This window comes from Octodon degus, unplaced genomic scaffold (genome assembly GCF_000260255.1).
Source record: "Octodon degus isolate 3935 unplaced genomic scaffold, OctDeg1.0 scaffold00041, whole genome shotgun sequence".
NCBI lineage: Eukaryota > Metazoa > Chordata > Mammalia > Rodentia > Octodontidae > Octodon > Octodon degus.
The window spans coordinates 1763895-1780578 of record NW_004524617.1 but is presented as its reverse complement, the minus strand read 5'-3'; the positions used below and the strand labels follow the sequence as shown (position 1 = coordinate 1780578).

The following is a 16684-nucleotide window of genomic DNA, read 5'->3' as shown; positions in this document are numbered from 1 at the left end:
ATATAAATGAACTTGAAATATATAATGTTTATTTATCTTTAAAAGAGAATTTTAGGGTTTGGCTAGATAGCTCAGTGGAGTAAGCACCTTCTTAGGCAAGCACAGGAACCGGAATTTCATCCCTAGCACCACATGCTGTACCAGCACCACCCCTTTCCTCCACAGTTACAAGATATAGCTTGCTTGGGCCTAATCCTCTTCCTCACACATGTCAAATTACCCAAGTTTTCCAATACTTTGCCCAAGTTTCCTGGGAACTTTTCTTTTACATATTTTACTACTTTTGTAGTAAAAAGACTGGGCTTGGTGGTGCATACCTGTAATCCCAGCTCCACCTGTCCACCAAGACTGGGCTTGGTGGTGCATACCTGTAATCCCAGCTCTGGGAATGCTGAAAACAGGAGGATCACTATGAGTCTGAGATGCATAGTGAGAACCTGTACCAAATACATAGTTTTTTTAAAAAAGAATTATATATGTTTTGATCTTCAACAGTTAATATCAAGCTAATGTTGTATCATATGATCTAATATGTCTTAAGCATGCTGAAATTTGATATTAATTGCTTTTTCAGGCCTTTCCATTATTCTCTCATAGCTTGAGATCTGGGGCATATTTTACTATTAGGCTAATGTGATGGAATAATATAATGATAGATTAAAGAAGAATATAAAACATTAACTAGTAGATTTTATAGTAATATGTATTGACTTTTTATTAATAATGTATCATCTATTAAAGAAGAATTTCATGAAAGCAGAATGTGCAGCATAGAAATTATAGCCATAACTATAATGACAGTGAATAGTGGCTTCAATGGCATTTAACAGATGTTCTATTTTCTAAGTAACAGCTGCTTGATGCATTCATTGTACCAAGTTAATGATCTGCTAGTGTTATTTCACTTCACAGATAAATTACTGTGCTCTCCTTAAAAAAGATATATAATTTTTCATGAGGATGATAGTGTAACAGACTTTAGAATAAGTAATACTTCTCATGCTTTTATAGCTAAAAGAAGTGATGAGTTGAGTCAATTATCCAGATAATCTAGGAGCTAGGAGCAAAAACCAGATTCCCTTAAAGTGAAAACTTATTGTTTAAAAGCAATACAGAGCATAGTTGACTGAACTAAATGTAGGTTGTATCAGACTACTTGAAATTCATGGACCTTGCCTGTATGACATTATACAGAACACTGAATAATAAATTCACTAGCTACACTCAGACAGACTAATTAAATCAGAATCACAGGGAGTGGGTTGGGAACACTGGTATGCTTTCCAAGTTTGCCAGGTGATTTCACATGTCGCCAATGTTGAGAACCACTGTAAAAGAGACAAATTCAATCAAGAGGTTGTATTGGGTGATAGCCATTAATTCTTAGAAGTGAAATGGCAATACAAAAGTAATTGAGGAAAGTAATAATTAATCTTGATGTTGGATATTCTAAAATGTGTCTATGAAGTAAATGAATATATTACAATAATTTCTTAAATAAATAATAATTGAGGCATAAATTATTTTGTATTATTTAATACCCAAAAATAAATTTGACATTTTTATGTGCATCCTCTCTGGAAACTCTTGGTATACTAAAACTACTGTTAAGTAAATCTATTGGTCAATTTATAAAGAATGATATATATGAATTATCATAAAAGCTGGTGGTTTCAATATATTATAGGACCAAAATATCTTTCCAGGTAATCATACTTGACCATTTTAATTTGCAGAGGGTTCCATAGATATTGAAGTTGTTTAATGGAACTGCATTATTTAATTGACTTGGCAGTTCTGAGAAATGAAACGGAATTTGAAATAATATATGAAATGTATTAGTTGTTAAATGAGAAATACAAATAAATTAAACTTTTACAAACATTATGATTATCTGAGAAATAAATGTTCACTTAATTACATATACATGAACATTCTTGTTGCTATATGTTCAAGTTCAATTCATATGCCAATTATTTTGTGCATTAAATGTGAATTCAGAGCTGATATCCTTATATATCAATAATCAGAGTGATTTTAAGAAATTATAAATTAATACTTGAAATCCAAAATATTGTAAGTGGGAACAGAACACAGACTGCAATAAGTAATGAATATTTACAGTCTTCATTTTTATGAAGATTGACTTATTTAAATTTAACATGATTTATTTTATTATTTTCATGGATAGTTAATACTTTCTGTGGTGTTTTTATAGTTACTTTGCCTTAAAATTCCTAGTGAATGAGATTTCTAACAATTTGATATAGTGGAAAAGTTGTTGGAATCAGAGATATTTAAGGCTTTACTATGTACCAATACATCCATGTCTTCATGTACAAAATGGGACCATTTATTAAGATTATTCATGTTTCCATTTGTTCTAAAACTTGAATACTTTGAAATATATATCAGTATTTTTCTTTTCTCCTGTTCACTAGCAGGAAGCTCAAAAAGGTGGCGAGAACTGGAATTATCCCTAGTAAGTCAGCTCTTTTAATGGTCCCAGTGTAACAGTTTCCTCATATTGAAGAATCTGGAAGCCTATGATGATTGCCAAATCCTTAGAAAAAATAAATTACAAATTTGCTGGTAGTCTTGGGTACCTTAAGATAATTAAGAATCAGAGGTAGGGCTATTGGAGTTTTCACACTGTTTACTTAGTTAGAATATGAGAAACAGCATCATTTCTGAAATTATTATTACACCCAGTGACTTGAAGATATTTATATAATTTTTTTCTGAGATATAGTAATCAAAGAGATGTGAAAATTGCACTACTTTCCTCAAAATGGACCACTCACAAGGTTGTTTTGGCTCTGTCTTGGCAGAAATTCTCAATTCTCAGTTTCTACCACATACTTCAGTCACTATTTTCACCAGGAAAGAATGGATGAGAACCAGTCATTCCTACTTTAATGTAGTTAGTGAGGTCCAGTAAACTTATAGATATAACTCCCCTAAACTGGAAAGACAATCTTCTTCCCTGGTCTAGGAAAAATGAATTTGCTATGTTCTTATTTTGCTGCTTAATCAGCATGAGTATCTATCTCCTAATGATTCTAAGTGCGACTATATATATATATATATATATATATATGTCATTTATCACAGAACTAATACTTTCTAATAGGTATGTGCTGTAGCTGTAGTTTGAATATGGGTAGTGTCCTTCAAAGATCTAAGTGTTAAAGACTTAGTTACTAGCGTGGTGATACTGAAAGATGGTGGAAACTTTAGAAAGTAGAGCCTTACGGGAGTTCCTTGACCTACAATAGGGTGCCCTTAAAAAGGACGATGAGCTCCTGTGGGTCTTGTCAGTCTCTTTGCTTCTTAGCTCATTGTGTGAGTTATTTGCTCTGGCGCACACTTCTGCCACGATACATTCTCCTCATGGGAGGCCAAACACAGTGAGGCTACTCGTTCTTGGTTTGGAATCTCCAGAAATGGAAGCCCCAAACTCCTTTTCCCTGTGTAATTTAGTCACTGTCCTCATGGCCGAGACACAAGAAGCAACACATGCACAGAACCTGAAGGAGGAGATGTCAATTTTGCCTCACAGGTCCAGAACCCTCAGCTCCTGTGTGCTTGGTGGCACTGTGGAGGAATGTGTGTAGGAAAGCTGCGCGCTGTGGCTAAGAAGCAGAGAAAGAAGGAGCAGAGGGGAGGGAGGTATAATTGTGCAAGGCACATTCCCGAAAGCACATTTTTTCTTCTCAGACTCCACCTCCTAGCAGCAAGTCAGCTATATTACCGCTACGATTAAATCACCTTCCAAAAGTCCCACCTATGAAGGTGTGAAGCTCCCAGGAGACTTCTTGATTGTAGACTTAATGGTGTTTCATTACAATAACTTGAATGTGACTAATGTAGTACTTGTTTCTTTTTCCCCCCATCATCATTTATTGAGCACTTACAGCATATGATGTACAATACAACATACAGAAAACATTGTCCCTGCTCTTGAGGAGCTTAGATTCTAAAAGAAAAAAAATTACACATCTTTTCAAATAGCAATTTTGTTTGGTGTTTTCTGTAAAGTCCTGAGGAAGTATTCTGCATTGTGAGTTTTGGGTATAACTTAGCCCCATTATTATTTAGAGAAGAGAGAAAGAGAAAAGGATTTTAAAGACAGAAAACAACAAACTATTCAGGATAGTGCGGGGGTATGGGGAGATAGACAGAGTCTCATCGACTGCGGAGTGATCTGCGGCAGTGAAGAGGGTGAAGGAAGCAGTTTGTGGGACACAAGCAGAGGAAGATAGCTTAGATATTGAGCCTGCAACCATTCTTATTTGGTGGCCATGTGCTTGGGAAAAGGCTGCATGATTGATCTTTCTGGCTCCACTCGATGTCTCAGTACTTGTTTCTTGATTACTAAGATTTACAATATCTCATAAAAACAGGCTAGAGAAATCTGTATTAAAAGCACGTATTCCAAATATTTGACTTTTTATGCTTTGTTCTGCTATGTTCTGTCTTAGTCCCTTTCCCATCACTGGGACCCAATACCTGACACCTACATCTTAAAGAAAAAGCGGGTTATTTCATCTCATGGTTTTAGTTTGGTGGTCAGCTGGCTCTAAAGCAGAGGAGATACGGCAGAAAGGCATGAGAGAGTGAGTTCTTGAAACTGCACAGTTAGAAGGAGGAAGCAATGAGAAGAGAAGAGAGTGAGATATGCTTTTTCAGGTCACGTCTCCAGTGACCTAGTAATTCTGACTTGGTTTCACCTTGCGAGAGCACATTTGGTTGATTAACAACTGATGAATTAAACACTCCATGACCCAGTCACCATCCAAAGCCACAACTTGAACACATAAGATTTTGAAAGGAAAATTTATATCTAATCCACAACATGTTCCTACGTCAGATACACAGAAAAAAAAAATCTAATCATTGTTTTGGTACTCATAAAGTATACAGTTGTTACAGATCCATATTCCATTCTTTGTAAAACTTTTTTTTCCTCCCAGATAGAACTCTTTTTTGGTACTCACTGTTTTTAACTGTCATTTGTACTTTCCTATTTTCACTATATTATTACATGTATTTGTTAATAACACATACTAGTTTTCTGTAGTACCTGGAATTGAACTCAGGACCTTGTGCCTTTCAGGCAGGCATTATGATGCTGGGCTATATCCTGCCCCTGTTTTTAAATACTTAACCTTTTGGTAAATGGTATTACATTGTCTCATTTACTTTCCATTTTATACATTTTTAAAGAACCATTGGATATGTAAGATACCTTTGTGGTTTTACTGGCAGACAATTTCCCTGCTGATTTTAAGTGACCAGCATTTGAAGAACAATGGAAACTTTATGGAAATCAGCCTATGGAAAGTTTACAAAGAATGAATCTAATCTTAGTAGGACCGGGGATTGAACTGAGGACCCTGAGCTTGTTAGGCAGGTGCTTATTCTATTGAGCTATCTCCCTGGCCCAGTTGTACTTCTTTAAAAAAGTACACACTGCCAACTGTACTGATAGTCACACCATAATGGTATCATCATTTTGTTTCTTCCATATATTTTGATGGGAACTGTTAGAGATCAGGTTGAACAAGGTTAAGTTGTTGAATACAAGGGCCTCCCTCTAGCTGTGCTGGAAAAGCACAGTTTCACAGTGCTCTGAAGTTCAAATAACCACAGGCAAAGCATCCCAGGTCAAGACGACACCGGCTGCTGACACTGCCTATTCCAGAGTAGCAAGGCTTCCAACCTTGGAGATCAAACAGTTCTCTTAATTGGAAAAATGTATGCCTATTGGTTCTTGGGGCCTCAGTCATTTTTCTGGGCTTTGGGCTTTGTACTCTCCTTTTCCTATACCCCCCCAAGTCTGTGGAATAAATACAGGTTGTCTGGAGAAGTTCTGTGTCTCAACCACCAGTCTTTACTCCCAGAAAGACTCTACACCCTGAGGATGTTTTGCTCTCACTGAAGCCCCCAAAATCATATTAATGTTGCTTTTATTTAAGCTATTCACCATCTTCTCATTGTAGGGGATTGGGGCTAGACCAAGACCCTGATAGGTTGCCAGTTTTCTAGTGGCTCTAAGGGGACTTCCTTAGAATTCATGGTATTTGATGGATTTTTTTTTACATAAACCATGATTTACAAACAGTTGATGAAAAATTCATTATTAAATTAGCTCATGAATAAATTCCAGTAGCACATGGATTTATGAATTCTATAATATATTGTATTATAGACCCTGAGATATCGTACTCCCCACAGACTGGGGAAATAGACAAAATGTCTACCTGAGTATTATAGAATCTTGTTCATTTTTTCCCAGAACACAGTACTGCATATCTTTTTTTTTTTTTGGCCTTTAATATTTATTTATTTATTGGGTTTCCTGGTTTTGTTTGTTTGTGGTTTTTTTTTTTTTTTTGGTACTGCAGATCTTAAAGACTTGGTTTGAACAATAATGAGAAGGATTTCAATATACAACTGGACATGAAAATGAAATGTATATTTCATATGCATTTGAAGTGTATACAATAAGAAAGACCAAGAAAGCTTAGATTTTAATTTATTGTTACAATTTCCTTCCTTACCTTTAGAATGTAGTTAAAGCTGAAATGAAATGTAAATGTCCCAATATCTTTTCTAATTGAAGAGAGGAAACTTCCCCAGTTATACAATATGGTTGCTTAAAAAGAAAAATAAATGCCCTAAAACTTTTATATTACATGAAGAGTCAACTCTCCATTACTATAAATTAGGGAAATCTGTATTGTTCTGAGGGTGACTTTGCTGGCTTTCCTATGAAAGCTTTACTGCCAAACTTAGCTAGTTTTTTTTTAATCTTCAAAAGCTTATCACCATTAAGTCAAGTATTGATATTTCATGCTCCTCTATATTTCTCAATTAATCTTCTATATGTAACATTATCAACTGAGTATTACTGAACTTTTTTTCAGTAGTTTTATCACTAAATAGCCCTAAATTGTTTTCAAGTAATTCTGTTCACTGAGAAACTGACACAGATTGTGAGTGAAGTCAGCATACATTGAGTAACTGATGGTAAATTTTTCTCCCTTCATATTTGCTTGGAACTAAAAGTCTTAAATACCCAATGTCTTCATGCTTGTTATAATGTAAAACATTGTTACAAATGTTTATTATTGAAGTCTTTTAGTGCTATGCCATAAGCATGATCATAAAATCTTATTTTACACAAAGATACATGGCAGAATGCATACATTTGTTGTTAGTTAGGAAGAACATGATTTTTTTTTCTAGAGGAAAGCTGCTGAACAAAATTATTTTCTCGGGCTGGGAAGATGGTTCAGTGGAATAAGCGCTTCCATGGCAAGCACAAGGGCCTGAGTTCAATCCCCGGTTCTGCCAAAAAGTAAATAAATAAATAAAAATAAAATTCTGCTTGCCTAGCTATGTTTTAAATGTCAGTTGTTGGATGTCATATTCATGGAAGTCAGCTGTTTATCTATTTCTTTAGAAACTAGATTATGAGCAAAGACTTCAGAGTACTTTGGCTTGTATCTTAATCTTTGATTGTGTTACATAATCATTGTCTCTAACTGTGCTTTAACACTATGTTTTTCTTTTGTGTAGAGGCAAACTGACAGGGATATGACAAAATAAATGATGGTATTAATATAGGCAATATAGTATTCATGATCAATCCATGTTTTATGCTGGATCTAAGTTCTAGAGCATTGTACCACAATATAGAGAAGTTAAAATTCATTGTAATGATTGTATAACTTCACACTTTGAGTCTCAAAAATACACTTACTTCTTGATTATGTTTGATAGGCAACTAGATGCCAAACTTTATTTTTTTATTCTTTTCTAATCTGCACGATATTGTGGAGTGGACATATTTTTGTTCAAAGGATTTGCTCTTTCAATGAGTTTCCATTTACTTATTTCTTTTTTACTTTAGGGATGGCTCTACAGGGTATTCAGGATCTCACTACTAGATCAAACTCGTAGTGATCCACCTGTTTACAGTCTCTCAAGAGCTGAGATTACAGGTGTGCACTACCACACCCAGTCTCAATTGCTGTCTCAGGGTTCCCCTGGGGCGGGGCCAGCAAGGCAGGCCCAGGGATCAAACTTCCTGGTCCCTGAGCCTGCTTGCAGGCACTTTAATTCACTGAGCTATTTGGCCGGTCCTAGTTACTTCTTATTTATTTGTTTTCCCACTTTTGCTATATATGTCCTTAAATATTTCTTTCTATAATTTGGTGCATAATAAATATAACTAACATAAAACTTAAAAAATCAATTTTTATCCTTAAATTTGAAGTGCTTCTATCTGATAAATGTCTAATAATCACCTTGTGAATAACTAAAATTTTGAGCATAAAAGTTTGCAGCTGAGACATTCATATGTTTTCTTATCCAAATAAATATAATGTTCTTGAATCAACATAGTGGAGAGAGACTCAGTAGAAATAAATGAAATAGTTTAAAAAATAAATTGCCTATATACATTCCAATTTTTTTCAGTCATAATTACTTGAGAATGATGGACAAATACATTTAAAATAGAGCATTTCCAATGATTCCTCAATTTACTTTTTAAAAATTTGACGCTTATATTTTGAGATAGCAGATGTTATTTACAATGGGACTCAAGTTCCCTAGCCACCTTGAAAACACATGGATTGAACTGAGGAATTAAGGAGCCAGTAACTGGATACATGTCCAGAATACTTAAGCCTTCTCTATAACAAAGGAAGTCTACATATGCATTCAGCATATCATGTAGTTATATTTTAATAATTTTAGGGTGAAACTAATGAAAAAATACCACCTTAAGTATATTACTCAATGACTTTATGGAAATATTAGAAATAATTCATTTTAGGGTATTTTAAAGGTTTTTAGAGCCTGCTTGTTCACTGCAACAGAACTTTTCAAATTCCTTTTATGTCTGGCTATGCCCTTCTATGTAACATTATGATGATTCCACATTACACTTACAGAGACACTGCTCTGGTATATGCTAGGCTGTATATTCTTAAAATACATATGGTGAATTCCTAATTACCAGCACGTTAAAGTGTGACCATATTTGGAGATAGAAATTTTAAGAAAGAATTGTGTTAAAAGGAGGTCAAGATGATACCTAATCTCACATGACTCATGTCCCTTAAGAGGAGAAATTCTGGGCACAAACATGTGCAGATAGAATACCATGGGGAAAATCTAATGTTCAATGTGCAAGAAAAAGAGAGAGTTCTTAGAAGAAACTATCTCGTTGATGTTTTAAACTTGGGCTTCCATCCTCCAGAAATGTGAGAAAATAAAATTTCTGTTGTTTAGAACACTAATCTGCAGTGGCTTGCTGTGGCAGGCCTCCGATCTGATATACTCAATTTGAAAGGAGCAATGATAGATTTGACCCATAAGAATAAGAAAACTAAAAATTAAGACTGAATGCTTTTCAGGATTCCCTTAATTTTACTGTCATATGTGTCATATGTATTTTACTATATATAATTATTTAATAGATCATAAATATCTTAGAATCTTTTGTTTTTTTCGGGGTATGTATGATAAGATCTGTCCTTACTATGTCATGCATGTTACAAAAAGAAAGGTCACAGAGGCCTTTTTTCTGTATTTTTAATGATGTCAAAGGAGGATCTGACACTGTTCAGTCCAAGATAATTGTTCCCCAAATGCATTCTCTCTACTCATTCGGGTACAGTTTGTTTTCAGGATACAAAGCCACTCCACAACAGCCCATATTTTGTCATCCTCTCTGATGGACAGATAGGGTTATGTGAGATCTTGCAAATGGAATAAAAGCAGAAATACTGCACAGAGTTTTTATAGTGCATCTTTAAAAGAGAACTGGTTGTTCTCCACATTATTAACCCTATTATGCTGAGCTACAAGAAAGGTGTGTCAGTGGTGAGCAAGCTTGACTTGGGTAATACAAATATAGAGATGAACGCAAAATGATCAACTGAAAATGAGCCAACTTGGAATGATTTTATGTAATCTATTTCCCTTACCCTGAACTACTACCAACCTTACATAAGTTTGGAATATATATATATATATATCGTCTTTGGGCTGCTATTTTTTTTTTCTTTTGCCTTATTTCTTATACCAGTTCAGCCTGTACCTAAGCATAAAATTTTTATTGTTCTTTTAATCTAAACAATCAATAGAGTTGTGATGAATGTTTCATTGATAAGGAAAATGAACTAAAGGCTTATTTAACTTGTTCCCTCTATAGGCTCCTTACTATTATAATTTCATATATTATTTGTTACTGAAATAATTAATATTTGTAATTAAACATCTTATCTCTAACATTTATTCTCAGTGGAACAAATGTGAATTTCATTTACTACTATTTATTAGAAAAAATTATGTAACAAATTTCCACTAATACTGATTATTTAAAACTGCATGAAACTAGATTCTTGTTTTGACCACCTTATATGGTTCTAAATTTTATATAATGTACTTACAATTTTGTCAACTTTAGATAATATAGCTATACTGAATTGAAAATAAAGCACAATTTATTTTTATTTTTATTTTTTGCAGAACCGGGGAATGAACTCAGGCCCTTGCACTTGCCAGGGAAGCGCTTGTTCCACTGCATGGTCTCCCTGGCCCCAAGCACAGATTTCTTAAACAGCCAGTTAACATAGGTAAATATACATGAATTCAAGAATTCAAGAGTGGATGTATAATACTATGATACTTTAAACCTAAATGGTCCAATGCATGATACAGTTTGAGATGGAAACATATTATTCACATCAGTTATTTTTTGTATCACTTTTAATTAATCTAGTAGTGAACGAACTATAAAAAATGATTAAATTCTGAGTGTTCTGACCTCAGATTCTAGGAAGCAATAAATGTTTGATTGGCTGACTATCAAAGAAAGGACAGGAATTTACCAGCTGAGGGTGAGAGGAGACCTCATGCCTTCTGTGAGACAAAACAAACCTTGAGATATATTTTGACCTTGGCAAATATTTTGATCTTTCAAGCCCTATCCAGATCAACTTTGCATAGTCACTATGCCTTTGCCTTTTCTGTAATTAGGGGTCCATCTGGGTAGCCTATTCTCAGGCAAGTGAGGAGAACATAGATCCTTATCTATACATGGCAATCTATGATTTATTTCCTTCCTTCCATCCTTCTTTCCTGTCTGTCTGTCTGTCTCTCTGGAACTCAGGAATGTTGTAACACCAAGCTATATTGCAAGCCTAATATAATGTTTCTCTTGCTAAATTACCTAGATTAGGATCAGACCTGTGATCCTTCTGTCTAAGCCACTCATAGTGCTGGTATATAGGCATGTACCACCACACCTAACTCATATATTTTGTTTTCTTTTTCTGTTATTCTCTTTACATTTCTTTGACTTTCACCAAAAAAAGCTTTAATTAAAAAGTTAGAGGGAAGTTAGGAAAGGACTCCAGCTTAGGTAGCTGGAGGGGGCAATTTAGATGCAGGTGTTCAGACAGGCCCCCTGATGTATTTATTTCTTAAGAACTAATCCCAGGTAAGCTTTGAAGAGAGCTCTGAGAAAGATTACTATTGGTTTGTATCATGATCTTGAAATACAGCACGTGAAATTACATTGCAGATTAATTTTTAGAAGCGTGAAAATGAAGCAAGATAATGTTTATAGTTCTATTATTGTTGTACAGTAAAAGTTCCTTATTAAAACATGTAAGTTCTGTGTTTTCGTGTATGCCAAAAATAACCTCCAATAATAAAAGCTTTACCTTTCCCCAGGCAACTTCAGAGTCCAAATTACTCGGCATTCCTTCAACTGCTGACCTCTTTGTCAATTCCATATCTGTAGCTGCCAGCCATTCTGTCACGACATTCATTTCCTTTCTCATCTTACGGGACAATTTTAAGCATTTCTCCAGTTGTTGCTTTCTTTCTGTTACCTGAAAAGAATGTAATAAAATGTAATTTGATTTAGTTTTTCATTCATGCTTATGCATAGGTACCTAATAGGAATTTTCATATTACTGCCTTTAAAAAGTACATGTTTACATGTTTTATTATAACATTTTCAAACCATAAGACATTTAAAGACACACTGAGGGTCCTGTTTGAAATTTATCTGGTTTTCGCCAAGTTGACTGTTAAAATTATAGTAAATAAAAACAATCTAAATCCCATGAGATCATAGTCTAAAATATGATGTCCTGAATCTCCCATCATATAATAAAAAAGTTATATGAATTCCTAATTTAAATAAAATATAATTTAAAGGGCCAGCCAGATAGCTCAGTGGACTAATGTTCCTGCTTAGGTAGAGCACAGCAGCTGGGTTCGATCCCTGATGTGCCATGCTGGCTCTGCCCCCTGGGTGCCCTAAAGCATTGATTGAGACTGGGCATGATGGTGTGCACTTGTAATCCCAGCGCTTGGGGAGCTGAGACTCGCTACAAGTCGGATCTACATAATGAGACCCTGTAGACCCTTACTAAATACAAATATATATAATTTAAGGCCAAAGTTCGTAATAAATATAATGATGAAAAATAAGTGAACATATGTCCCACTTAGTATAGAAAACCTAGGTTCAAAAGATAAGCACAAAGTTTTGTAATTTTCTCCATAAAAAGGAAGCTTGCTCTTGTTTGTAAGTTATCACAATGGACAAAAATATTATTTTGCTAGAGTCACGCATACTTGTGAATGACAGTTAGAATGATCAATTATATTGTCAATTTTTTTGGCATGGGGGCTCAAACTCGGGACATTGCATTTGCCAGGCAGGTGCTTATGCTGCTGAGCCACCTCCTCAGCCCTATTATTATACTTTTGTTATGCTACTGAGCTGGATCTCTGACCCTCAGTGTGTCTTTAAATGTCTTAATTTGATACAAAAAGAAAGCCAACCATAAGCCATTTCATCCTTCACTGTAATTTCAATCACATAAGGGCAAAAAAATAAATGCAAATCCAAAATTCTCGTTCTGTTTAATAAAGAAAAGCAAAACTTGTTCCTAGTTTGCTTCCCATTTCCATGTGGCCAAAGTTCAAAACAAGACCATCACAAGCAAATTATTCCATAACCTCTCATAGAGAATGAATGCATTTGTAAGTCTACACCACTTTTCCAGATATGCGTATATTTTGTTACGTTATTCATTGTTTGGTTTAATAAACATGGCAGCTTCTCTGCCAACATAACAGTCAACTTGGCGAAAACCAGATAAATTTCAAACAGGAAAGGCAAGTAGTCCTTGCCTCACATCTATGTAAATTACTCTGCCATGGGCCTTTCAGCTCCTCAAATAAAGAAATGTCTCAGTCCATTTGGTAGGTTGCATAAAGCAATAAATGGAAGAAACACCCACCAATCATTGCCTGAAACGTTATAAAATATAACCAGTAGAAAATGAAGAATTTATACTGTCTTCAGTTGTTTCCTGTTTTGTTTTTTATGTGCCTTTGAGTATATGAAAAAAACCCCAAACTTGTTGCTCTGTCATGAAAGCTGTGGATGTGAGCCTGAACTGTGAATATCGGACGCTGCAAAGGCAACATGGTGGAGTGTAAGCATGCCGGGCTCTGCAATGCCCAGTACAAGTGCAACTTGCCCAGAATCCCCAGCAAGATAGTTCATTTTCCTTAGTTTACATATCTGAAATAGAATCATTTTATTTAGCACATAGAGCTATTGTTAGGGTAAAGGTACACAACAATTTGAGAAAGCTTTCCATCTTACAAGACTTTAAGCCCCTTCTTTTATTTCCATTGTGTCCTTCCAGGGAGGCGCCATAGTAACTGTACCTGAAGATAGATGGCAAAAGTTTTATTGCCACTTATTTTATTACACTATTGGTAAAGAGAAATGTTTAAAATACTTGGATATTTTGCTAAGAAATATGAGAAATTTGGTTCAAATTAATCTTAATTGTAAGGGAATTGGTTAAAACAGTAACAATTGCATGTCTTTTATGTGCCTCTTATCCTGTGAATAGTAAAGAGTGCTAAGCATCAACACACGAACATATAGACATGCACATGTAGAAACACAACACAGGCAAAAGGAGAATCTGTCATAACCGTAAGAGGACAGAAAAGCCCTTGACATAAATTTAGAGTACTGACCAGAATTCATTTTTAGAGAAATGAATTTTAAGAGAAATGTGTATATATTTAGGAAACTGTTTAGTTGTAGAGACTGGTAATCCAGTTTGGCTAACAGATTTTTCCCTTCTATTTTTCTTTTAAGGAAAGCAAGTGTATCTGCCCTTTTGACTGTAAGAATTTTATGCATATGTGAGAGAAAAAAGAAACACACCTTATTGTGTGTTTCTCTGCGTAGTTATTTTTTCTCTTTATTGTTAGTAGAAAAGGATCCTGCATTCAATATTTCAAGGAAATTCTATCTTCCCAGAGCTAATGCATTATTGATTTTATTGATTTTATTTTGTTTATATCCATTTTACCAGGGTTTTTAAAAAATAGGAGACACTGCCACCTTAAGGAATATTGAGTTTTACAATTTGTGTGTGGAAGGGAAATACACATTTAAAAGAGTGCCACCAACAGTAAACTGTTTCAGTGGTCATCGCTTCATGAACACTTACAATTGTGTTTTGGGTAACATGAGTATTCCTATACATGTACATGTCCATAAAAGCCAAAGCACTGATAAGCCACAAAAGGAATTATAGGTATTATTCCATGGGTGATAAGTATGATATATGTCAGTAAAGTTACCTATATTATGATATAGAAAACTATTCCATTTTTATTTATTGAACAATTAGGGTAAGTGGTTGATACTTAAAATAAGAAAATCCTATAGTGTAAGAAAAGTGTTGTGGAACAAATTATGTCTAAAGCCCAACACAACTATTATGAGTCACATAGCTGGTCTTCAGAAAATAATTAAAATTCAATGAGGGAAGGAGGGTGAAACTCTACTAGGATTGAGACCTTATAACAAGAGGAATGAAAAGTATGACCACTTTTTTCCCATCAAGCAAAAACATTGTGAAAAGGCACCCAATTGCAAACAAGGAACACTTCTTAGGAACTGAAGAGGCTCACACTTTGGTCTTGAAATTTCACACTTAAAAAGTGTGAGAAATAAATGTCTATTTTATCTACCAGGTCTGTCCTGTTTTGCTATGGCAGCTGGAGCTAATACCACAGAGATGTAACAAGGTTAATGAAAGCAAAGGTAACAGCGGAAACTTTAAAGCTGATCAAAACAGAAATGTTACTTTTATAAACATTGATAAAATATCATGTATTGTCTTTGATTTTGTAAATTACAATGATGTTGAAGATACCTTGAAACTCGGTATCAGTCAATTATTTTTTCTCTGCTAAGGAATACATGACATACAGTATACACATTTATACATGATTCCTTAATCATTAATGTTTCTAAATTTATAATTTATTAAAAATAAATGTCTGCCCCAAAATTCTGCCTCATTCTTACATGTTATTAAAGCATGATTTCTTAGTATTTATTGGATTTTACTGCAATGGTATAACTAAGAATCAAATAGTTATAATAAACAAGCTCTCAAATATGTACTCAGAAGAATAAATAGGGACTTATATTTTTATGATAGTCACTCAATTCATAATAATAACCAACTAAGGGCACTAATAATATTCTAATGTCACTTTTATTATTTAAATTTTAAGTCATTTATTTTACATTATTTTATGTCAAATTACACTTGTAAAGGGAAATATTTTCTGGATAGCCTTTATGGAACAGAAAAGATGTATGGTTAAAAATGCCTGGCAGGGCTGGGCAGATGGCTCAGTGGATAAGTGTTTCCCTGGAAGCACAAGGGCCTGTGTTCAGTTCCCGGTTCTGAAAAAAAAAAAAAAGAAAAGAAAAGAAAAGAAAAGAAGAAAGAAAAAGAAATGCTTGTTAAGGAAGAGGTCCCCAGTCTGATTCCTGATATCCCCCAACTAAATGAAAAAGAGGGAAGGCCAGAAAGCTCAGCAGACTAAAGCACCAGTTTACACAGAGCACAGGGACAGGGGTTCGATCCCCAGCTTGCTATGCCAGCCAGCAACCAGGGTTCACTGAGGTGGTGATTGAGACTGAGTGTGATGGCACATGCCTGTAATCCCAGAGCTTGGGAGGCTGAAAACAGGAGAATCACTACAAGTCTGATCTAGTAGTTAGGACCTGTAGACCCTGAACTAATACTAAATACATTAAATACATTAAAAAGAAAAGAAAAAAGAAAGTTTAGTTTTATTCTTTCTTTCTTTCTTTCTTTCTTTCTTTCTTTCTTTCTTTCTTTCTTTCTTTCTTTCTTTTTTTGTATTTTAGGTAATGGTTTACAGGGTGTTCAGAGTCTCACTACTAGATTGGACTCATAGTGATCTGCCTGTTTACAGCCTGCCCAGTGCTGGGATTACAGGCGCAAACCACCACACTCAGTCTCAATTACCATTTTAGTGTGCCCAGGAGTGGGGCTGACATGGCAGGCCCAGGAATTGAACGCCAACCTCTGATGTTTTCTCATTTGATCCTCAGGACAAAAGCTTACGCATCGCTGATTTATACTTCTGCACTGAGCATCACAAAAGTATAACTGTCTTAAACTGATTCTTTCGAAGACACCATGGCATTTAAATACAGATTGATTGAGAAATTGCCATAAACACAAATAACACAGTGCTTAATTAAGTTTAAGGAAATAAG

At 34.8% G+C, this 16684-nt stretch overlaps 1 protein-coding gene across 3 annotated transcripts in view; it reads right to left on the bottom strand.

The window, feature by feature from the left end:
- Dmd (dystrophin) overlaps positions 1-16684 on the bottom strand; it is a 1613500-nt gene that overhangs the window by 1441057 nt on the left and 155759 nt on the right. For all 3 annotated transcript variants that reach the window (XM_023715436.1, XM_023715435.1, XM_023715434.1), the window contains exon 15: positions 11751-11921. In XM_023715436.1, the coding sequence (XP_023571204.1) occupies positions 11751-11921 (171 nt within the window). The remainder of the gene's footprint in view (positions 1-11750; positions 11922-16684) is intronic.